The sequence below is a fragment of the Rhyacophila brunnea genome, unplaced genomic scaffold (assembly GCF_057557595.1).
Source record: "Rhyacophila brunnea isolate RB1 unplaced genomic scaffold, BYU_Rbru_1.0 scaffold_10, whole genome shotgun sequence".
Taxonomy (NCBI): Eukaryota; Metazoa; Arthropoda; class Insecta; order Trichoptera; family Rhyacophilidae; genus Rhyacophila; species Rhyacophila brunnea.
The window spans coordinates 26,835,809-26,862,123 of record NW_028232752.1 but is presented as its reverse complement, the minus strand read 5'-3'; the positions used below and the strand labels follow the sequence as shown (position 1 = coordinate 26,862,123).

General features: G+C 31.3%; 1 protein-coding gene across 1 annotated transcript in view; it reads right to left on the bottom strand.

Moving 5' to 3' along the window:
* Positions 1–17,162, bottom strand: part of hlk (hulk) — a 93,475-nt gene extending 76,313 nt beyond the window's left edge. Inside the window, exon 1 of the mRNA XM_085952811.1 lies at positions 16,902–17,162. Within this exon, the coding sequence (XP_085808937.1) occupies positions 16,902–17,133 (232 nt within the window). The 5' untranslated portion in view covers positions 17,134–17,162. The remainder of the gene's footprint in view (positions 1–16,901) is intronic.
* Positions 17,163–26,315: the final 9,153 nt, after the last annotated feature.

Below are 26,315 nucleotides of genomic sequence, written 5' to 3'. Positions count from 1 at the left end.
TTGAGTAATAACAGAACATGGCATTAACGCATTTTTAAGTCAGTATATTATATTTCGTTATATGTATAATTATAATTTAATGTAATGTAAATGGTACTTGGAAATGAAGGTAAAATAATGAACTGTACGAAACGAATTGTACAGATCCCATTGCTGTATTATATATGAAAGTAAGGCAACTCTGTTTTTCTATCCAACTAGCTAATACTTCTCTATTCAATAGGCAGAAAAGGGGAAAACAGAGTCGAAAGTCCTAGACTGCGGTGGCAGTATATTTTTATTGTCTAGAAACAGAGTTATACTTGATGCTAAGGCAGTAGAGATATATTGCGTTTGAAAGAATGGAGTGGAGATGTTACCTGGATATCAGGTTGTTGCTTTGATAACAATAGTAGGTAATAACTATTTAAAACTATACATATTTAATAAAGCAAATATTGTATTTTCAATATATAGTATTATTTTTATATGAATAATAGAATAATTATGGTTTTTATATATTTTCAGTTTAAAAAATTAATTCAATCTCTTGCTAATTGGATGAAATTTAAAGAAAGAATGAAAAACTGTTAATAAAATGGAAAATGTTTTAAAAAAAAATATTGTATTTATTTAGATGATAGATTTAGTTGATTGACAATTGCCAAAAATGCATGATTTTTAATGTATAATTCAGTGGTCGCAAATTAAATAAATACGTTGTTAATATGAATTGATAGTGTGGAATTTTCTCCACCAAGTATTATTTAATAATTTTCAGTACCCAGGTATCAACAAATTACAACACGTGAATTGTATTATGTTTAAATTAAACGTCTTTGAGATAACCATCCTTCATTAGATAAAAATAGGCTCTATTATCGAACAAGAGTTTTCTGTATACGTGTTAAAACTATTAACTAACAAGCCCTCCTATGCAGTTAATCGTACTTCCGTTTCAAATAAGGAACGCCCCTAAATTTATCATTTCATTTTACGCTTCCGTTATTTACGGATCTATCAATTTACGTAATTTGACGCTTTTTATAAACAAATATATTATATAAAACGATCAGGAGTGATATTAAAATTATTATTAGTGAACTTTTAGTTTATTGCGAAGAAGAAAAGAAGTCGCATCTAAAAAGAGAGGTGGTACATTATTTAAACACGCGTTGCCGCCATGACAAGTACGTCACTGAAAAGTCTTTCATATGCGACTACAGCGACTTCCGGTTATTGACAAAATCTTGTTGTCGGACAGTAGATAGCGAAAGTGAGGCTAAAAAAAATTAATAAAACTAATATTTAAAAATCATTCTGCTATGCAGACTCATGTGGCATAATTTATTTAGACTTTCTAAAGTTAAAAACTATACAAAACCGTAAAAAGACAGTTCACACAGTTAATAATATAAGCATATTACTACTTTCCAGTGTATGACATAAAATGTTTATATTTCTGTAAATCCTTTGGATTAAGATATGGGTACTTAACCTAACATAACCTAATTAAACTATTAATACAAACATATTATATTGTCAGTAGGTACCTACACATTTTACTTAATTTAATTGTAATCAGGATATGATTCATCCACTCGGTAAGATATAGTAAATAGTTATCTATATAAATATGTTTATGAATAATCGTAAAAATCATCTTATTGGGTTAATATTCTATAAACTACCATTGACAGTGAGTCAATAACAAAAATTAAAACATTACCCAACCAGAATTAATGTACATATAAATCTCATATAAAAACATACAAACAATGTACTTATTGTACGTAATAATATAAGCATCAATACCGTTTAAAAGTTTAAGTAAGCGCCGCGACGCCGATTGTAAAATCGACGCTAGTGTTGGCGTCCACTGTCCAGCCGTCCGGCCGCGTCCGAAATAACACCAGCCGAGAGGACGTCGCGTCTAAATCGGTAAGCCTTGTTACATCTCGACATCGCATCGCAACTATCCACTGTGAACAGATAGGCGCGTACTTCACGGTCATTCCGCGGATTGAACACAGCTGTGTTGGACTTTTACATAGTTTATTTATCTGTTATAATGTTTTAATTCACTTGACTTGTATAATAAGGAATTTTACGTTTATAATGGAAATGATCTTCAAAATATGTCGCTTGTATTGTTTAAATAAGAAAGAGTGACAATCAATACTACAATCATCCTACACTAATCGATTTACTACAATGAAAATCGATTTGTAATGCAATGATTTAATGATTTTACCCAAATAAATTTGGATAAAATTACATATTTAAATTTAAAAAAAACCATCAAAGCGATGTCAATATTAAATACAATACAAGATAAACATACACAAATGCTGTTATCGTCGTATTAATGCATCGGTAAGACGTGTGAACTGATGTATCATTATAATCATGATTAATTATTGACCGAAACAGAGTTTGATTTTTGTTTGAAATTCGCGCCATTTTAACAAGACGTGCTGCCACGACGAAATTAAATAAGATAAGTATTTTATATAGGTACATATAACAGAGAAGGGATGGGAGTTTAGTTATCCTTCGCAATTCACAAACAAGATTCCATTCGAAATGCAGCCAGGCTTATTTTTTTGGGCTGAGGCAGCGTGCTGTAATCTTGAGCCCCGCCAATAAGATAAAAATCAATTCCATAACCGTGTAAAATACCATATTACTTTGTTGTAAATTAATGTCAAAATAAATTTGAAATCTAAAAATTTGAATGAAAGGGAGAATAAATAAAGTTGTAGCTACATCCGAATGTTTACTGGATATTTTGAATAGTAAACAAGCAAGAAAAGTTGGCTGAGCAAACATACAAGTCGTGTATTGAAATCATACCATATGAGATGAAAGCGAGGGATTTAGAAGGAATATTAATCAGAATCTTTTGTCAAACTATAGATTTTGTAGACGAAATATATCTTGTGATGTTGACTTGTGAAGGAAATAAATGATCCACCATAACGAAAACTTAAAAAAAACTTTGAATATTAAGATGTATTATACAGAATTCCATACATTGCATACACACAATATACAATGACAGAGTTTGCCAAATTGAACATATTAAAAAATTATGAAAACTTGAAATGGATTTAAAAAAAGAAATTATCATGAAATAAAATCACTGTCATGGTTAAGAAAATTACTAGTGTAATATTATGTAATAATTATACTACATAAAGTTTTATAATAAGCCGGATAATTTTGTTTGCTTTAATTGAACATTATGCACTTGTATAAAATATGTTACAGGAATTTATATAAATATTAACGAAAAAATATCAATTGAAGATATATAGATATTAATAATAAAGAAATTCTCTGTTAAAAATAATCAATTGTAACATTTACTTACCTTTTCAGAAAACATACATATGGTCGTATTTAGGTACTTAGATGCATAAAATAAATGATATGAGAATATGTTTTAGTAATGCAAATTATGAGGAACTCAATCAATGAGGCAAATCTTAGTCATTAACAAAATAAACCTTTGATTATTAACAAAAAATAATTACATATATTTAAATAAAAACAATATCCCACTGAAGCAGATGAAACCGATTTTGATTAATGTTAAATTATGTGGGGTTAGTAGGTCTACTATATTGTGTTTCATATTAATTAATAAAATATATTTTTATCATGAATTGACAGTTAACAACGTTAAATTTATGGAGAATTCGTTATTGGTAAAAACAGAGATAACTGGTGAAAAAAGTAACACCGATGTCAATTTTATTCTCAAGCTCAGAAATATCTGTAGAAAGACAAAGATTCGTCTTTGTAAAGTTGTAATCCGTCATATGCACGGTGACAACAAGAGGGTCATGGACACTGACTGTGAAAGCAACTTGATAATCGAATATGTTACTCATTGAAAACACGCAACGAAGCCAATTAGGAGACCATGGATGTACACGAACGACGGGGTGACGAGATCTTTTTGTTGTAATTGACTCTCGAGAAATCTTGCAGAGAAAGTACTGCTTGGAAGAAACCGGTGAATTAACCTACACCACAAGGTGAGCTGTAACACCATCGGAAGAAGAATTCGTTTTAATATGTTTTACTCAAAAGCACACTGTGCAAGTCGACAGGTTATATACTGAATTGATAATAATAATTTATCTAAGTATATTAAATAATTTAAAAAAAGTATTATATTTTTAGTACCTACCTAACAGACGTCCTTTAAAAAATATTCGATAAAAAATTGTGTGTAATCACATATATGTGACGTAAGTTTTTAGGTAGTTACTAATAATAAAATTACAATATATGTCTATCATTTCGAAATATTTGCGTTTTGATCATCGTTTTGACTATTTCTAAGTACCTAAGCACAAAATATTTTTTTTTTAATTTTCTTCTTCTTTCTTCAAACAAATTATCTTTTTTTCGCTATTAATTAAAAATACTACTACATATACTAATATTAATGAAACTTTCACAGTTTATGTAGTGCATTATTAGTAGGTACCAAGTTCATTTACATATCTCAAAAGGTTCCAAATTTAAGATAAAAGTTGCAAAAGTGTAACGAATCATCAGGTGTAGGTAAAGTGGTGAGATATCATCGGTGGAGCGGTGAGGTACGCCACGAGTAGAAAGACGCACACATAGATCCGATAGTTTTTTTTATCTCATTGATTTGAAAAATAATCAAATTCAATCAGTGTATTTCCTTTTTATACTTCCGTATTATACGCGGATGAAGTCGGAAGCTGTCTATCGCTAGTCAGAAATAATAAACCAGCTGTTTCTTCACTACTTTTACAATATTATTAAATGATGAAAACTAATCAGTTTGCAAACCATTTTGACGTGTTGTTGATTTATCATTAGAATCGGTAGAAAAGCAAGTAGAAATGAAAAGTGAACATGTGTTTTCTGTGTATAATAAAAAGCTGCCTTCTTGACAAGTTGGTGTCAGTGATGCATTGGATTCTAGTCCACGACATCTAGTTGGCTTGCAAACATCGTATAAACAAAACACACGTGAAAAATGTACAAATTGAATAATAGAAAATAAGCTTTGTTTTTTTTTCTTCATTATTTTAACACCCTGCCTAAATGTATGAATAGGTACTAAACAAATTAATTATACACGTGACACAATTTAAAGGGCGGCAAATGAAGGAACGGACACTAATATTACAACTTTTGATACGATGATGATATGGTCGATTCGTTAGAATACGCCGAAATCTTAGTTTGAAATAATTACAAGATAAAAAGAACTTTTTATATACCACGTTTTTAAATTTACTGTTGAATCATATTAACTTGACAATTCTGTGTATTAATAAATACTTTTTTTGTACTTGATGGAAATACTGAATAAATATTATAGAATACTGAAATGTCATTTTGACATTTCACAATGTCATTTCCATAGTAACGCACGTATATATTAATAATTTTGTTGCTAGGACCCCTTTAGCAACCAATAATAGTGAGTAGTAAATATTACTTTTAACTAATTTTTTCCGAAACATACAAAACAGAATTAACTGAAAATGAATTCAATTCTGCTTAAGGGGGGACATGCTCGTCGTAGGTAAAAATTGAGTTTTTTTTTGTATTTTCAAACCATGATCCTGGACATTCCTTAATACTTTGGACGCGGAAGACGCACACGGTGCGTAATGACCAGGCGGCCGATCGATGTAATTAACGTGCATTTTAAAGGGGGCAATTAAAATCTCATTATCTATTCAGCAGCGAAAGCGTTAAACGTTGTAGATAATCTATTTATATAATTTTGAAGCCTTATTATCTTTTATATTTATTTTAAATGTTTGATGACTGTATAAAGTATTTTTATTACATAACATAGTATTCTTTTAAACCTCTCGCTCTAATGTTTTAGAATATAGTCATATTTCGGTACATGAATGTGCAGTGGTGTTAAGATTTTTTTATATTTATTAATTATTTATCGTATTTATAAAACCATTAGTATAATTAATGATGAGATAATTTTAGTAAAATATTTACGATAAAAAATTATATTGATAATCTCTGTGATCCCAAATTTTACAAGAATTAGGCATTTTATTATTCAAAAAAAATGGCAAGATTAACACATTTGAGGATAATTCTAAAGATACTTATTATAAGCTATGTCTTTGACCATTCAAGTGTGATAAATATTTTACGAATATTGATTGCTTTATAATAATTATTGACCTAAGAATAAGGTAGTGTTTTTTTGAAATACGCCATTTCTTTTGTCATCCCCCAGTGGTTAAGCTACAACATACGGCCGTAAACCGTAAAAAAAAAAACGTTTAGGTTAGATACATGTTCAAACACGCGCGTTAACATCATTTTACTCCCTACTTCAAGTTTAGCTTGTCAATTTATGGCTACGGCCGTATGTTGTAGCTTAACTACTGGGGAATGCCAAAAGAAATGGCGTATTTCAAAAAAACACTACCTTATTCTTAGGTCAATAATTATTTAAAAGCAATCAATATTCGTAGGATGTTTATCACACTTGAATGATCAAAGACATAGCTTATAATTAGTATCTGTAGAATTATCTTCAAATGTGTTAATCTTGCCGATCTTTTGAATAATAAAATGTCTAATTCTTGTAAAATTTGGGATCACAGAGATTATCAATATAATTTTTTATCGTAAATATTTTACTAAAATTATCTCGCCATTAATTATACTAATGGTTTTATAAATGAGTTTAAAAATTAATAAATGTTAAAAATCTTAACACCACTGCACATTCATGTACCGAAATATGACTATATTCTAAAACATTAGAGCGAGAGGTTTAAAAGAATACTATTTTATGTATTAAAAATACTTTATGCAGTCATCAAATGTTTAAAATAAATATAAAGGATAATAAGGCTTCAAAATTATATAAATAGATTATCTACAACGTTTAAGGAATGTCCAGGATCATGGTTTGAAAATACAAAAAAAACTCAATTTTGACCTACGACGAGCATGTCCCCCCTTAAAGATGGCCAAAAGTATTAAAATAATGCATTGTCGTCGTGTTCTGATATATTCTAAAAGTTTCAAATGTGTAGCTAGTCGAGAAGGTAGTTAAAAATCTTCAATCGTCCAATACAAATCTTGGACAAACAAGAAAAAAATTGTACTGTATACACAAGAAAAAATCTGTGCCGGACAAACAAGAATACGAGCTAATAGAAACGTAGTAAAATAATGGAAGCATTAAAAATCCTGTTAACCTATCCTATTATTTATTTTATGTTCTGTGATAACCAATTGCGGTTTATTACATACGAAAGAAATTCAAGAGGCGGTTACAAACCTTTACGTTCCTAAAAACACCATTGTTTTAGAATATTTTACGTGAAAATTTTATAATTCTCAGTAGATAATGACTAATAAAATATGTGGGTAGGTTTTCATAGAATTTGAGACTAAAACTGAAAGTGGATAGCATTCTAAGTCTGCCTAAAGGTGACACTCTACCTAGGGACGTCACTGAATTCTAGGGTCGATTCCACATCAAAATACAATCAATTTGGAAGATCACATACATAACTATATGAGGAAAATGCGTCAAGTAAGATCTCAAGCCTTCTTGATTTGTAGAAATTATATTTCAGAGGCTTAGGTTGATGTTGGAGTGTGGATTTTGAGTATCTCGTGGGCATCTAAACAAACAATCAAATCATTCATCAGCATTTTTTACATTCGAGATACTATGTCCGGATTTCCGGCACCGGAACCATCAGTTTTTAACGCAGTGGGTTAACATCATTGAAAAATTAGTGGTCAGGTCTCAGGTCAGAGAAAATGTAAAAGAACTCCATCTAGATCAGTCTTTCTCAAAGTGGGCGATAACGCCCCCTTGTGGGCACTGGAGGACAGTAGAATGGTCAAATAAAATTAAGGGGCGTTAAGGAAACCTAGAGGGACGACGGCAGACAAATTATATCTATAAAAATCCGACGGAATCTAGACACGACACCACCTGAGATGTGATTTACTACTCAAATGCTTGGAGTCCCGTATATACAGTTAAATTAGAGTCGCTTAAGCATGTATTAATGTAGATGTAGCTTTATATTTCATGTACGTAGTCTATGGTTAAGTTAACTAAATAAAATTGTCTGTGATTTCCGATATTTTTTTTTATACAAAAATTTTCGGTCGATCGCGGCGATCCCATCCCTATCCGAAATTCTTGAGATGCGAATTTAGACTTGAATGCTCAGAAATAGGATATGAGTCACACCCTATCTATCCTATCCATATAATAATGCATTTAAAAAAATTATATTTGCAATAACTGTTTTTAAGATATGCAACAGACCGTTATGTAAAAAGGTAAGTTAAAAAATATGGGGGGCACTAGAATTTTTTTAAATCTCAAAGAAGGCGGTGGTCGAAATAAGTTTGAGAACCTGTGATCTAGATCGACGAAAAAAAGTGAAAAAGATCAAAAGTGCTACTAAATTTTCACTGGCATAAATTTTATCTACCGTTGAATACCGTTTGGAGTAAGGATTAGTTATAGAGAAGGCTGCTACCGGATAGGGAAAAGTTACGATTTATAGTTGTATAGTATGTATTTTAACAAAGCATATGAACTAACAGAATACTTAGAAACCAGATGGTTAATATAAACACAAAATCTCCTAAAAGAAGAAAATTATAGATTCCCATCACTAGACCAGAATAAACCCATTCTATCTTTCCCATACAAGGTGTCCTTGTTTGACAATTAATCGTCTCTTAGCTGAAATGAGCTCAAGTTCATATTGAGACAGTATAGGACGTATAGGTAATAAATTTGATATTTTCATGGGAATCAGTGAATCGCAGCTTTGCCGTAAATACAGGAAAACATTCAACACATAGCGGTACAGTATTCAAAATTTGACGAAAGTACCCCGGCATCTCACTCAGACGATTTATTTACGAAACATAAGTTTTGTAATTTTTGATCCTGTGTATTAATTATTCTTTTACTAAATAATAGTTTAATTAAAAATATATTAGCAAGCACTTAAGTAAGAAAGAACTTAGTAAACTAAAATTTGGAAAAATTCAGATGTTGTTTATGTATCAAATATAATAATAAAAAAATGTCTCCAATATTGATTAAATTCAAACAGCTGAGTTGCATTTTGTTGTGGAATTTCGAACTGATTAATGATTGCGTCGATGTGAGTTGAAGTTATTTTTAACAATCTTCTTATATTTTGTGTATACAGTATAAGTGATTGAATAAAAAATAACTTAATTAAATGGAATTTCATTTAATAAATAATATAATTTATACATTTAACTAAATCTTGAGCAATTAGTTTTTTATCTGTGTTGTAATTCTTAATTAATTTTGTTCAAAACAGCTATTCCTTTGATGTTTTTTTTTTGTATTTAGAAAATATTTTATATAGGTACGTATCTATTATTTATAAGATTAAAAACATAAATCATTTATTATTAGATTTTTAGGTGTTATTCAATACTGCTTTGAATGAAAATTCGAAAAACCACATTCTCAAACCCAAATGTTTATTTAATATTTTTTTTCCATATGGTAGAAATTATTCTTTTGGCACGGGCGCAACAGTTGTTTTCTATTTGCGGATGAAAAAATCTAACACGACATCTGTGAAGTAAAACACGTCAAGTTTCCCCATTAACAAATAACATAGAAGTAATAATACATGTTTAATCAGTGTTTAGCCACTGACGAGTGACAACAATGGCATTTTGAAATCGAGAGCTTTAAGTAATAATAAAAAGCTTCAGTTATATTATTGTAATAAATTCCATAACAATATCATCAATTCTGACTTATTTTAATTGGTTTTACTGTTTTGATTACGGCGACCACTGTGTCGAAGTGGTAAAATGTTCGTTTCTGAAACCGGAAATCGCGGTTTCGAATCACGCATCTGGAGAATTTAAATGCGTTTTAATTTGAATCCAATGCATGAATTTAATAGGTTGAGAAAATAATTAATAACTACCACCGATCATAAACTGTTAAAAAACTTATTCAGAGTGTAGAGCCAAGTAAGACAATATCAAGCCTTTTAATGTCAAACTTACATATCGGGCATATGACGAACATGATAATATGATCTCACAACAACTCACAGGAAGTCACAGACTAGATGTCAGTCGCAAAGAATTCATACTAGGCGATTATTTTAAGCCTACCTTCTTAAGAAATATAATATATAACCTAAAGACATTACATAGGTAAAAAATACCAACCGTGAACAGAGATTTAGAAGCAGCGTCCTATATTTATTTTATAAATATCCGAGCCATACGTCTGTCTCTAATAGGATTAACATCCACATAATATAGTGTTACTAAACATGCAATCAATAAAGGCTTGCTATATAATCCAAATGTTTTCATGTACATTGACGGTATTTATCCATCAGATCTGACTTACTATCTGCTTCAATATATGAAATGAGTGAAGCTCATGTGGTACCTAAAGCTTATTTAAGTTGACTATTTTGTGTATGTTATTTTATGTACGCCAAGTAAACTCTGACTGGCTTAGCGGATAGTAAGTGCAGCTAGTGCAGCCGCAAACTTTTTTAACGGAAGTTCTATTCCCGGTTCGGCATCACCGTTTTGGTAAAATATCTATTTTACTGCATTTTGTCATTTTTAGTGAAATATCTTTTATAATATAATACAATATTATTTTATGTTTAAAATGAAACAAACTTCAAATTTAATTCCCGCGAATATGGATGACCATATTCACTATTGCCGACCGGTTACCGCGTCGGTTTATAATGTTGTGGGTCCCGGGCTCGAATCTCGGGTCTTGAAATTCACGTGTTATTTTTCAATATCTGTTTAGACTCAGAGTAAATTTAATAGGCTGTAAATTGACTTAAATCCTAAAAATATCTGTTTATACAACCTCCGATTTGTGGAGGCCAATATGGTATTATTTGGACCGAACAAAAAAGTTTTTTTTCTATTACCTATCAAAGCCTACCTTCCTTTAACAAGCACCCTGCGCCATTACTATTTGTTGTTATGATATATGCGATTAAAATGTTGGCGATAACAATAATTGTTGGTAGAATTCAATTAAAAGAGCAAAAAAAAAATATTAGCATCATCAACTTTTGCGAAATAAATGGAGCAAGTTTGTCGATATAACATTCCATTACTTATATACATAGGTTTTACTCTGGGTTATAACTGGCATCTTAGACTGTAAAGCCTTATGGAAATATTATTATGTAGCCACGAAATAAACCTAAAACTCAGAATGAAGATGGTAAGATGCTGTCTTTTAGGTTGTAGGTAGTGGAAGCGTGAACAATAAAAGAATCGTTGCTTTGAAAACTTGAAGTCTTAGGATTCTTGATGTATAGATAAACATAATTATATTCTGTATCAGTTGGAAAGACAAAGTTACATATATCGGGGTCACGAAAAAAGGCAAAATAAATAATTAGAAAAGCAAATATTACAAAGTTGGAAAACTTTGGTCGCATCATGCGGCATCTCGAGAGATATTAGTTTCTGCATATTATCATTAAATATTTTATAGTTTTCGGAAAGATAGCCTCTGACAGAATCAGAATGTCTTGACACAAGAATATCAGAGACTGATTTCAGCATCAATAGACAGGGAAAGATGGCCAACATCAGCACCAACGTCCAGTAACGGATATTATGTTATAGAAAAAATAAATGATCATTACTTTATTTTTATAAAATGAAACATCCTTTAGACGTAAAAAAGTATTATAAACCCAATCATATATAATTTCCTAATTTATTTCAAAATTATTGTCGACCACAATCAGTAAAGTTATTATTCTGTAGTTCAAATAAAATCATAAATATTATACCAAAAACTTAATTATAGATAATAAAATAAACTTTATAAAACGTTTTAAAAGATTTAACACTGAGGAATGTATTAAATTACATTATTGTAAAATGGAATTCTACTAAAGAATGTTTTGCGTTTTTTTAGTATTACTGATGATTTTGGCACAGAAAAACAGCTGCACTGATGTGAAATAAAGAATTCAGAAATATTTAAAATTACTAATATCGCACTGGCCCACAGAGATTGAAAATCAAATTAATCTAATTTTTTTTATATGGATTGATATTTTTCTATTTTTTTGTGTATCTGCTATTAATTACATAATAATATGTTTAATAATTATTTGTGAAAATTGTAACATTTTATTACTTATGTAAGTACCTAATATTTATATAGCAAAATAGTATAAACATTAATTTATCAATTAATACTTTCTTGGAGATAGATTAGACTTAATGTCATTAAAGAAATCCATAATTATTGAAGATTTTTAATAGCCCTATCCTATATCAGCTAATAAATATCATCTCATTTTAGTAACTTTTACTAATGATGTCATATAAAATACCCAAACATGGTAGCAAAAGAACATAATCAATTAATAATTAATTAGGATGTAGTGACATCAATTGGCGAAAATAATAAGTGAAAGCTCGAGCGGTAATGCAGTTTACTGCATTTTCATATGTTTCAAAAAACAAATGAGTCATACTTTCACTCAATATTATTATTTTCATTTCTTTTTTTAAACAAATGAGTCACTTTTTCACATGTTCTTTTTGACGACATGAATAACCATCAATAATGTTATAAAAACACTCTTTTTCTACAATTTTCAACAAGGAAATCAATACGTATTTATTTTATTTCTCTTGATTTTACTGAAAATGACATAGGTACATGATGTTACAGTTTAATTGGAGATATCTGCACAATGCTGCAATATTCAATAATTTAGCTATTTGACAATTTATAGTATATTTTTTTATTTAAAATCCTAATTATATTTTTATTTTTAGTTAGGTACTTATTAAATCAATATCAAGAGTTTGTATTCGCTGATGAAATGTTAAACGATTTTATAATATTATGTGTACCTACGCATAATATTTGATTGATTACTGAAATTACGTTATTTATAAAATCAATAGATGATTAATTAAACATTTATGACGAGCAATCGCCCACGATGGGTTAGCGGGTAACAGTCGGACTGAAATGTCGTGGGTTCCGGACCGAATCCTGGGTCTGGCGAAAAAAATCACATGCCGTTTATCAAAGTGTGTTTGGAACCAGAGTATGGACCTCATAGATTGAAGAAGTAGCTAACATATTATTATATTCCTCGTAAAAACAAAAAAATTGTTAATACAACCTCTACTCTGTGGAGATCCATATGATCTTTGTAAGATCGGATATAGTTAAAAAAAAATATATATATATATTAGAACACTGATACAGGTATGAATATTACGCTTGTATATTTAGTAGGTATCTTGTTAATTATGATAAAATTAGTATGACATATAAACAATGATATTGACGTATCGAGTATGAGAATGAGAATTTTCCAATTTTATATATAACAGTTCGTCCACTGACGCTCTAAAAAAATGCCATTTTGTTACGGATAACTTTTGCTAACGTAACTTTGGGTAGGTACGCTAAAATTTAAATTCTTTATAATTTAACCCCTAATCGTTTTCACAAAAATGATATATATCCTCATTTTTTAGCATACCCGATATGAAACGTTCAAATTTTCTACCTAAGATTTTAATTTCTTACCAGAAGGCGGCTCTCGTGGTGCAGTAGGTAAGGCGCTGGCCTTCCACCCGAGAGTTCTGAGTTCAATTCCCAGTGAGAACACAATATTTATGTGATTTTCTCAAAGCCTGGGTGTTTGTGATTGTTCAAAATTACTAACAACCACCCTGTATGAAAAAGCAAGGATATGGTTATTATTAATAATTAATAAATAAATAAGAAGTGGATCATCATTTATGTGGGAGAATTAAACGTAAACAAATTCGATCTAAATGGTTTGATAGAATTGTATTCATTTACTCTAAATGAAACATATATTATCTGACATATTATGGCGAAAATATAATGTTTATGTGTCATAATAAATTATGAAGGTGAAAATTCAATTACTGCCACTTTTTTTACGTTTGTTAAGAATTTGCTCATTTAACTTTTTTGTTTCAGGTATAAATGACAAATTTTATGTTATTCGCATTAATTATTATTCAATAATATTTATGTTGGGGGAAATATTCTATTTGCAAACATTAGTATGACAGGTCAACTTTTGTGAATATTTCATAATAAAAATGTATGGATGTGGCCAATATTGCAGGTCCTCATATTCGTATGAGAAAATGAATGCAAATATTTAAAAAAAAAATGTAAATAATCAATTTTGCTCCATGGTTGAGCACGTAGTATGTTTATTTGCATTCGGTTGGTTGCTAGCCATATGGCATTTAGTATATAAACAAGACCCATTAATTGAAAAAAGCGAGCGAGAGTTCTAGCCTATACATAATATATACTATGATACATATAAAATATATGGCTGAATATATTAATTTAAAAGTCATAATGAATGGAAACATGTTAACTTATATATTTGAACATGTTATGAAGGCGCTGCTAATTGATGAGCAAGTCAGACAATTTAAAGAAATATCAATTTAAATAAAAAAAACACCCTCATAGAAAAATAACATAGGAACCAGAATAGGCCACTATAGCGTAATGTAGAGCAGAAATCGAGAACCTTTTCCACGTGGAAGGTCACCGACCTCTTAACACGATGCTTTAGTCTACATACCACGATCTTTTTCTGTGAAGGCTTTTTGTTTAGATTGGTATTGCCTTAAATCATCTGAGCTGCCTCTTTAATTTCCGTTTCTAAAACAGTGTCTCACTGGTTCAAATTCTGTAACTGACAAATTCACACTCTATTTTTAACTGCTACTAACAACAAATCATTTCTTGTAAAAATATCTGTTAAATATACCTCTTTCATTGCTTAGATCTACATACATTAGCAAAACAAATAAAAAAATTAAACTGGATGTAAATTTCACTGAACTATGACTTATAAAGGTAATTATTATATTATATAAAGAAATTCTTAATGTCTCCAAAACGTTCTAAAATGATTTTTTTTCAAAAATGATGTTGATCAATTTGACTAATAATAATTTTATTTTATTAATTATTAGTATAGTAACTATTGTATAGTATGCATGTTTAAAATGACAAATAATTGTATAATAGCTTACAAAATTCAGCTATTTTATGTTGGTTACAATATTTATATATGTTTTAGAATTATCATCTCAAAATCTTTTTTCAACTGAATGTCCCAGCCCTGAAACCAAGGCGAAAACACCATTTGCTCGAAGCAATTATCACTGTTTTGTTGAAATAAATATATTCGAAGCAGCCAGAATGGCACAATGCCTACCTCAAACCAATAAATAAGTTTATAAATAAACGTATATTTTCAATTCAGTAGCACGGGAAAACTAGAGCATCAAGATTAAATTATTTTTTTATGAAACGAAAAAAAGAATTTGGTCGACACAAGACAAGTAAAGTAAACTTGCAAGCGAAAACGAAATCGCATAAAACCTCTATCATTAAAAAGAACATGACTCGAAGTAGGTGGAAATATTTTGATGATGAAAAAAAAATGAAAGATTTGACGAGATTAATCTGTGATTTTTCACGTCTAAATCTTGAATGTTTTCGTGTGATATTTATTTTTACTTTCAGGGTTCCGTGAGAAAAATTCAAAAGATTTTAAACTATAAATTAGCAAAATATACAGCTGAAGGTTTTTAAGATTCAAAAGAAAATACATTGCACATGTTGTGACTTATTGGAAGCACGTGCTCATTTATTCTAGATAATTAATATTATGTCACATATGTTATGACTTAAAAACAAATTGATGTTATTTATTTATCAATAATACGGTAAATTTCTTATTATAATAGTTTATAGCTTTATTGTAAGTTATACTCATTTATTTAGTCGCGATAATGTTATTATTACAATTGTTTAAGCTATCGATAAAATAAACAAATATTGCCGAATTTAATATAATTAGTTTAATATTCGTATAAACTGAGTAGGTTCTGTTTCATTTTGATAATAATTAATCAAATTTAACTTTGTTTTTTGTATTTATTTGTGTAAAAAATCATTTAATTCATGCAGCTGGCTAAAACTTTGTTTTGAGGTTAGGTTATTCTATAACATGACCTGTGTGTCAATAATAATTAATGGCGCCTAGCGTGTGGGTATAATGGTTTTATAAAATTTCAAAATATGTTCTCTGTGGTAGCCTACATTTCAGTGAAGCTAATTGGTCGAAATAAAGGCGCTATAAGAAGACAAGTTAGACATCTCGACGGAACACAATGAAGATAGAAACGAATCAGTAGCCAAGAGTAGCTACCTCCGCTCGTGCAAAAAGTCCTAAAATGCGGTCACTTGAGATCGAACCACATAACAAAATCACACAAATGGATCTCCTCTAGACATGATGCCAATATTTTAATTCTTTGAAAATATTCCTGTAACAAAATACTTCGTTTTCTCTAGCGAATCACAGACTTGCTTTCCAAAGCTCGTTTGCACAAAATAATGAACAAAAACCTCCTTCACTACACCAAAATAAATTAAGCTCACATGAGTGGGCATCGAAGAAAATTCACTCGTTATGAGATTGCTCAGGCCTAGCGCGATAGACGTATTTCTTCCAATAGATATCCTATTAGCACATTGTATAGTCTTTATCCACGACAAACATCGCACATTATAATTTGTTAGTGTAAAATTTATTGATAATTCACGTGTATTAATATTACGAACTAACAAAAACACTTTAAAAATATAAATAAATTATCACGTAACGATATTTTTTGGTTATTTGAAAAAATGACGAAAATTTTGTCACAGTCGAGTTGGTGAACGCGGTGAGGTTTATTAACACATACAATGAGAGATCTTGTAATACGATCGTGTCGCCACTTACACCAATAAACGGCGACAAAGTCTTTTTCGTTGAGCACCCTTTCCAGCTGCTTCGCGGTGACCTCTTCGATGATGGCTTCGACCTCCTTGGGCGGAGGCGCCGCGGCTTGGGCGGGTGGTTTTTTAATAGCGGCTTCGCACGCTGGTGCGAGTGTGGCGATCGCGATGAGCAGCGCGGCGAGAAGCGCGGCGACTAGCGCGGGGGACGAGGGCGGTGAGGCGCGAGGCAACATGATGGCCTGGGCGCGGCGCTGCCGACACTGACGTGCTTCTGGGGATTGGGCGCGCGCGCCGCCCACAGGAATCCCCTCCGCTGGTGGTGGCACATCGAGCACGACGACAGAACCGAACTTCCTACTTGAAAGCTCACCCTTGATTCAAGCTTTCCAGAAGCTCACGGAACATAATTCATTCATCAAGATTATTCCTTGACTATTAAATCCATTAGCTTAAAGTTTTATCCCTAGACTAGATGGATAGAATGTAGTGTGAAAACATAACAACATCTACGAAAGTCGTGCAATACTATGGCAATATCGCATACAAAGTCATTTTTTAAATACTTTTTTTTTTATGGTCATAATAATGGTAAAAGTATGCAAACGGCACATTATCCAGATTACAGGGAAATCTGTAATTGCAAATAGAATTTTCTGATCAACATTTATGGCTCTTCCTCTGATACGCTTAGATTGTGAAGGATACGTATCTTTACAAGATTTTGATAAAACCAAGGCGACAACCTAACTTACCTTATGGAAAACTACCACTGTATGTCCATTCCTCGGGTAGAGCATATTCGCACTGATACCTGATCGCGTCACCAGACTTCTCAAGTATTTCTAGATAATTCCAGGAACTAATGGCTCTATAATATATAGCAGTGCTTTCCAAACTTTGTGTTACTACGCCCCTTTAAAAAATCTAATCTTGGCGCCTCCCCCCTTATTTCATAAAATAATACACACACATTTTCAAATAGTAAAACATGTATTAACACAAAAAAATGAAAAAATCGTAATTGACAGTATAATAATAAGGTTTTACTATAATAACATAGTAATATATTCATTTTAAGTTAATTGACTTTTAATACGATTGATTTGTTTGTATATTAGCACAAAGTTTGCCAATGTTACGAATAGCAGCATTTCTTGCATCGCTTTGCATGACAACATATTATAATATTCTTCATACATAATTTTTGAAAACACTTGAAGATTCGATGTCTTATAACATATATTAGAATATATTTTCTCAGAAGTATTTAGTTCAATAATAAGAATGTTACATTCTTAAATCTAGAGAATTATTATTCGTTGAATAAAAAAAATAGTTAATTATATTCTTCACTTCAGGGTTTAACTCTTCAATTTTTGTTTGAATGAAGTATCGCATGATAATTTTATCATTTCTTTTCTTTTCAATAGTAGTCAATTCAAATTCATCATCTTGATCGCGCCTACTTTTGCACTAGTCTATGGCTCCCCAGGGAGGCGCGCCTCCCGGTTTGGAGATTGCTGATATACAGTATACATCCCTTATATCCTTTTTGAAGATATTTCGCGATCTTTCAAAAACAGGAGTCCGGATGGCCTGAAGAAGTCGCTCTTGAAACATTCATAACGTGGACCAAACTAGGTTTAGCGTTTGATTATCTTTTTAAAGTTATTTTTTATTTTCTTTCTTTACTGACAAAGCGTCATGCAGTTTTAACTGAATGCAGCCAATAATTATTCCATATAAAGTTGAATTCTGTTCCAGCCATTTACATTAAGAAACCAATAGTGCTTTTTGCATTATCTTTAGTGGAGTGCACCCCAGGCGTTTAATTTTGACATTTTAATAATTCCAGATAATTTTAATACAACGAAATCATGCACGATCAATATAATAGATCCTATTGTTGTACCCAGTTTGTGAAATGTAGTGCTCCCTGTTACGAATTAAATTTATTTTTCAAAAGCACCTATCTTACTGTTCACAACTGGTTGCAAAAACATTTTCAGGCAGATAAAACGTAGCAGTAACCATGGATTCAATATATGAAGGAAATTATGATAACTTAGTGTCGTTACATGTGGCTAGAGGGCGGCAATATTTGGAAGGTATGTAACAATTTTTCAAAATAGATTCAGTGGATTCCGCCATGAGACGAACAAATCTGAAAACCACTACATTATACTAAATCCGATTACAAAATTTAATATACTGAACAATAAGTAATATTTTAAAACGCATTACCTACAAAGCTTGTGTTTGATTTCAGAGTTAGGATGATATATTGATAATTTAATATAGATACTAATTACAGTATGGCAGTTAATTTTACAATAACATTAGATTGAATCAGTTTCCGGATCTGCTCCTGGCAGCCGCGGGTCATACATGCTTTGAATTTTTGGTCTTCCCGAATTAGTAACCTGGCCGTGCAAAATAATACAATTCTGTGGGCGCGATCTCTGTCCGCGCCGAGACGCCCAGCGACGCCTAATGACCGCGCGTCGAAGCTCTTTATTTCCCAGACGGAAGCTCGGCCGACTGTGTTAAGCGAAAGCTCACGATAATTGACAATACATTTCGACACCCACGTGCTTTTGCGAAATGAAGTGATTAAATGCACGATGGAAATACATTCCAAATAAAATTCTCGCTCCAATTTACTTTATTACATTTATATACGAGTATTAATATTTTTTCTTCTACCTATATATTTTTTTGCTGTGCTCTGTCCGAAAGTAGATCATAATATGATTGCCACGCGGTGATGAGTCTGTTACTGACAATTCTTATCAGTTTTACAGTATATATCTTAGGGTCATGTAATCTATTCTATTCAGTATATTTCCAGAACTTAATAATAATGATAATGATAACGAAAATAATAATGATTTTTGTTACTAGAATATTCGAACAAAAAGATATAAGAATGTAAATTTGGTACTTCTTCTTTCTGTTTCATATCCATTATTGGACGTCGGTGGTGATTTTAGCTATTTTCTCCCTATATGTTGCCACTCTAAGTAGTTGATTAATTCATCATGTTGATTTTCAAGTAAATATGGTGAAATATTTTAGCTTTTTATGAGAAGCTATTTGCGATGACTAAAAACGTTAAATTTAACGTCATATGCTATATGTCTATTTTGCAAGCTAGATGGCTATTTACAAAGGTTAGATCTATATAAATGTTAACTTCACAATGCTGCGCAATGATATGTCTAAATTCTAAAGCTAAAGGATACAAATCTTAGTATTCACTTCTATAATTATTTTTTAGTATTTATTGGAACAACCTTATAAAAACACATATTAGAAAAAAAAATAGAAAAAGACCGATAAGTGATAGACGTGAGTTCTAATTCCACCCTTTTTATCTTTTTTTCTAGAATTTTTCAAACAGTTTTTCAAAATTGTATTTTTACTTAAATTAATATTTTAAAGGTAGACAAAGACCCTGCAATTATGTAGATAATGCAGTTATAATTTTTTCGGCAATTTAATAGTTGGATATCACCATCCCTGGGCTACTTAATAATTTTTACCAACCAAACCACCTTACATCATACCCGGTGTTAATCGGACACAATATCAAGTACAAATTTTTAATGCTAGGCATATTCAGTTTTTTATGCTTGGGAATGTCTCGGGACCAATTATCCACGATTGAGGCTGACACGCAATAGTGTATGCTATGACTCAGTTTACTAGACTTTATGACTACAAGATACCAGTATTTATCTATACAAAAATACCGATTTTTAATATCCAAAATACCGGTTTGGTATCTATTAATAAAATATACACGATTAAATAACTAAAACGACTGCATCCAACAAAAGTTATATTATTATAAAATATAATCCATAAAATATTCTTTTATAAATTGTTCGCGATGAATTTACATAATTATTCAAATCAGAAAGCATTGGATGATATAAATATTTGCAATAATTGATCTATAATGTTATTATTTGATGACTGTTGTATGTTTTTATGCCCAACAAGCGTTGAATCTGATGGTTGTTTTTCCTACCGCCGGACTTATTTTCACAAAGATAAAAACAAAATTAGCAGATTCCATAGAGACAAATTATCAAATTAACATAATATTTAAGTAGGTACTTACATATTTTTGCTTTTATTTATAAGAGATTTTTACAGCTATATTTATTGATAGAAACTTCTATTTTACAACGTTTTTATTAGGTCGTATTCTTATTTGTCTGGTTGTTGCTTATCCGGTACAAATCTTGCAATCAATTTTCAACTAACCTCCCGGCTAGCTAGACATTTGAAACTTTTAGAATATATCATAACACGATACCAATGCATGTTTTAATACTTTTAGCCATCTTTAAGTAGCATTGAATTCATTTTCAGTTAATTCTGTTTTGTATGAAAAGTTATTTCGGAAGAAATCCGTAATCCAATCCACTATTATTGGTTGCTAAGGGTCTGGGATCCTAGCTGCTAAATTATTAATATATACGTGCGTTACTATGGGAATCAATATGAATGTCAAAATGACATTTAAGTATTATTTCTATCAAGTACAATTTTTTTTGATCGTTTAAGTTAGTCAAGTCAAGTTTATATGATTTAACAGAAAATTTAAAACGTTGTATATAAAAAGTTCTTTTTATCTTGTAATTATTTGTGTGTTATGACGGATACCGGCATTCAATAAGAAATAGAAAATACGGCAAAGACCTAATATGCCAACATGTCGAGGTTGGTGACCTATGCTCCATGATTTCTGATTTTTTTATTTTTTTTATTTTTTTAATATCCTAATATTTTTATATGTTAACTTTTTTTAACCATGTCTGATCATATTATGGGCCTCCACAGAGTGGAGGGTTTATTATCACAATTTTGTTTTATGAAAAATGGATGTCAAGAACTTGTTTAACATATTGTATTAAATAACGTAGTATTTTTTTTAAATTATAGTACGAGTATATTTTTATTCATATTAGTTCAAAAATGTTTTAAGTGTGTACGTAACATTATTATTTTACGCCACTGACGATCTTCTTCTGCCGTGCAAGAGATGCGCCTAGACTTTTAATAACCATTTCTAAACCAACGTAAAGTTACCTTCGATGGTGCAGCTGGATGAATAGATCGTACAGACCACCATATTATGTTCCGCAGTTTGAGCTACTTTCGCAGTTTGAATGATCATCGGAGTATTCTTCATAATGTTTTTAGATCTAGTTAATCCGTTCTGTAACCGATTCATCGTCCTACAAACTGCGAAATCCTGCATGCCTACAGGTGGTAGTTTCTCGTCGGGCACCATTGGGAAGGCTGTGTAGTCGTATTTATCGTTCCACCTCTGCAGGCGGCTCCAAAATTTCCTTGGATGATCTAAGGAAGTTTTTTTTATAGGTAAACCATTGATGATGATGAAGTATATATATATTTTAATATGTTTATGTTACATTTGTCATAATTATCATGATCAAATACCATAATCTAGCCTCCTTCGCCCATACATTTGTGAATATTATTTTATGACGACATTGACATGTTTGTTTATATTTAGAAGGCTTTAATAGTCGTGACATTTCTATGGAATCAGGCAAGTGGCACTGTTGAACTCAAAAAATAAACACACATGTACATATTTAATAGGAGGAGGTGTTATCAGATATGTAAAAAACATGTGGCCACTGGAAGACGCGTGGCATTCGTTAGAAGGGATCTTTATTTAGCTACATTTTTTTCAGACTTATACGCGGCGTAAATGTGAACTCTGCCATTCTTGGTGGTATTGGCTTGTGTGTCTCTGATAATTACCTTATGAATCGAGGGCATCAGTTGTTTGTTCTCCCACGGTGCAAAACTAACCTGCCATTAGTAATGCCAATTGGGAGGGCAATAACCATGTTTAATGAAATCGCTTCGGATATTGATATATTCCACTTATGTGAGGGTGAATTTAGGTGGACGTTGTTTTACAAGTTTTTAAGATAGAGTCTATCAAAGTTCACTCTGTGTGCTTCCATCTACTTTTATTTTGTTATTTTATTCTATTTCTTATTTTATTACTTATTGTATTATTAACTCACACTTCTCTGTATTTTTATTTTTAAAAATTATTAACACTTATTTTGTCATGTCGTGAACGCTTTGAATTTATAATTTGTTATGTTCATTATATGTAAAAAATAAATTTGATTAATAAATTAAATAAATTTGATTGAAATTTGATTGAACAATTGGTGCAACCACCTGGGGTATTCAATGTTTGCTAATATTCTGATGCTGCATGTACAAACGACAAAACAGTGCGGGCGACACAAACGGCCACCGATTCTAATCAGAGAGTTGGAGCGGACCTTTTTTTGAGTTGTTCCGTTCCAGCTTCGCTGCTGGGTCTGCTCCGCTCCGGGTAAAAAGTTTTAATAGGTATTGTACGTATTCAATTTTTTTTTAAATAAGTCGTTTTAAAACAAGGTTTATTTATTTCAAATATAACATTTTCATTGGATGGAAAATCGATTAATAATAGAACAAAACATCAGTAACTGAGGAGCACTACGAATTTTCGGTGCTTCTGCTCAGGGTAGAAGCTCATTGCTCCACTGCTTTGCGCTCTTGCTCCAACGTTTTGATCCTAATAATTATAACGATTCCATTCGATACGGCAGCTTGCAATAACTCATGACAGCTTTTTTATATCTGCGGGTCAAGTATTGCTAAACTAAACGAGCGGAGTGTTTGGGTATTGTAAATGTACCCGGAAAATGCGAGGGTCCGTAGGGTATCATGTAGCGGTATCATGCAGGGTATCACGTGGCGTAGTCGTTTTTCGAGATAGTGAGCTGAAACTATTAACGAAAAAGTTTCCATCGAGCCGAATGGCGCGAGGTCTTAGTTTCTTCTTTCAAGTCTAAGTTAATTACTATATAATATATACATAATTTGAAAATATCTCATGCATATACAACTAAAAAAAAACATTTTTGAGAAAAAAAATACGATACCCAACGGGACTTGAACCTGTATCTGCTTGATTCGCGCCAGTACCTATGCTTTTCCATTTTTTTCTTCTACGGCATATTTTTTTCTAGTGTGTTTAGCATGAGATGTTTTCAAATTATGTATATTCAGTATATAGAATGTTACATTATGAAATCTTGTGTCTTATTCGTTGAATAAAATAAATTGTTTATTACATTTATTACTATAAAGCAAAGCTTGTAATTGTTGTTGTATTTGACATATAAATTTACAGCTTAATGAAACATAATGTATCGAAAAATAAAAAACAGTAATGTTTGAAACACACACTAGAATTCAATTTCAAAACAAATTTATTGATAATATCTAATAGAGTTTTTTAACCTCTACCAAAATAAATGAATCTCATTGACCTTTGTTTATCTATTATACATTATAGTATTAAGTTCAAATGATTTTATGCAGTTCTCTTCTATATCATAAACTAAGGATTTAAAAAACTATTTTCATTATATACCGCTAGATGACTAGGTTATTAGATTTATTTTATTTTTCTTTTTTAATATAAATAAAAACATCGTGCAAAAAACACGCGTCGGTTTATTGTGTAAAATTTGATAAACGCGTTATAGGTACATAATTAAATATTTATCATTTATATATATATCTAAATATGATGCTAACAGAACCTTTTCTCTGTGGAGGCCCATATTGTGAGTCGAACATGGTAATTTGAATTAGGTACTATAAATTAATTATACAAACATATCTAGCTGTGATCGTTGATTGATTAGGACAGGTATAGATCGAAGCTTTCCAGCATTATTTTCAACATAACGCACTATTCACGCCTTATAATATTAAAATTTGCTACGTCGGTACATCTAAGTACATAACTAGTTTAAGTATTTCCTCCCCAGAAAAATGTAATTTCCACCATGGGGTCTTGGTCCTCCTCTTGGATGGACTAAATTTTAAATACTACACCACTTCATCATGTCATGTGTCTTGTCCCAGTAGAGGCATAAAGCAAGCACGTGGTCGTCAAACTTTGTGTAGATTGCCTCTGTAGCACCGCTACAGGATGAGGGAGCGTCGCTATAGTGAAGCAACATTTAAGGTTATGCTACTAGGGTACAGAGTGTCGAACTCTCTGACGGCATTCGGAACATGTGTCCCAACCACGTGAAGCTCCACTTCGTGATTTTTTTAAAAATAGGTTTGTTTATATTAATATTTTGCAATTGACTAAATTTTTCACAAGAGTTTATAGTAATATATATTATTCATCTTTCTGACACTTTATATAATTCATACCTGTAGAGTTGTATTTTTATATGTTGTACAGAGTTATATGTTGTAGTGTCACTTTTCTCAAATACGTATATTATACTACAAATGTCGCCAGCGGCATAATTTTGGAAAGCTGAGGAAGAGCATCGGCGTACTGGAGCGACCAATTGAAGGAGCTTACTGGGTCAGAATTGACTCTGCACCCAGTAAGATACTGAAAGGGGCTGAATCTTGGTCGCTCAGAAGACGATTGCATTTCAGGCTGGTTACAATCCTCAACCATAAGTGGGCGACCAAAAATAAACAGAGATATCATGTTTAAAGCCAAATAATCAATAGGAAGAAAAGTATAAGTAGGTACATAAGGATCGGTCAAAAAAACCAGCATGGCAACTGCCTTCTATAACAAAGAAGGACTTTTACTCGAAGAATTCACGCCACAAAAAATAACCATAACAGAAGAGCGTGTGTAATACAATAACTGCTTTGCTGGAGTCTCAAAAAAAAAAGTCGTGGAAAGGTCACACCAAGCATGCAGCTCCATCGCGATAAGGCACCAGTCCACATGTCTGCAAATACGCAAGTCGTCTTCGGAGGTTATTGATTTTAGCAGCTAAACCACCCTCTCTACAGTTTTTTCTTAATTTCATCGGACTATTTCCTGTTCCGAGTTTTTAAATCTTCGAGAACAGTGCTTTTCAAAGCGATGGAAGTCAAGGCCGCGGTGAAGGGCTTGGGTGTTTGAACAAAATAAATATTTTATTCTCAAAATAGTGAACATTGTTGCAGGATTAGTAGACACACTGGGGTTAAATGTCAGGGATTTATATTATTTTTTTAGATTATTAAGATTTTTAATCGATTTTTGAGGTATTTATATAATGAGTGATTCATGCAAATATAATCTACATTTTTTAAATAATTATGGCTGCTCTAGTGTCAAAAAGTAATAATTAAATGTGAAAGTTATCTATCGAAAAAATGCGATTTGCATTTTAAATGTCTATATAATTTAAAAAAACTATCTATAATGTGATTCTTTTTTTAATTGGCCAAAGCGGATATTATGTACAAAAAAAATATTGAACGAAAACCTGCAATGCCATCAATGGATTATTAAGTTAAAATGTATACTATTTATTCACAG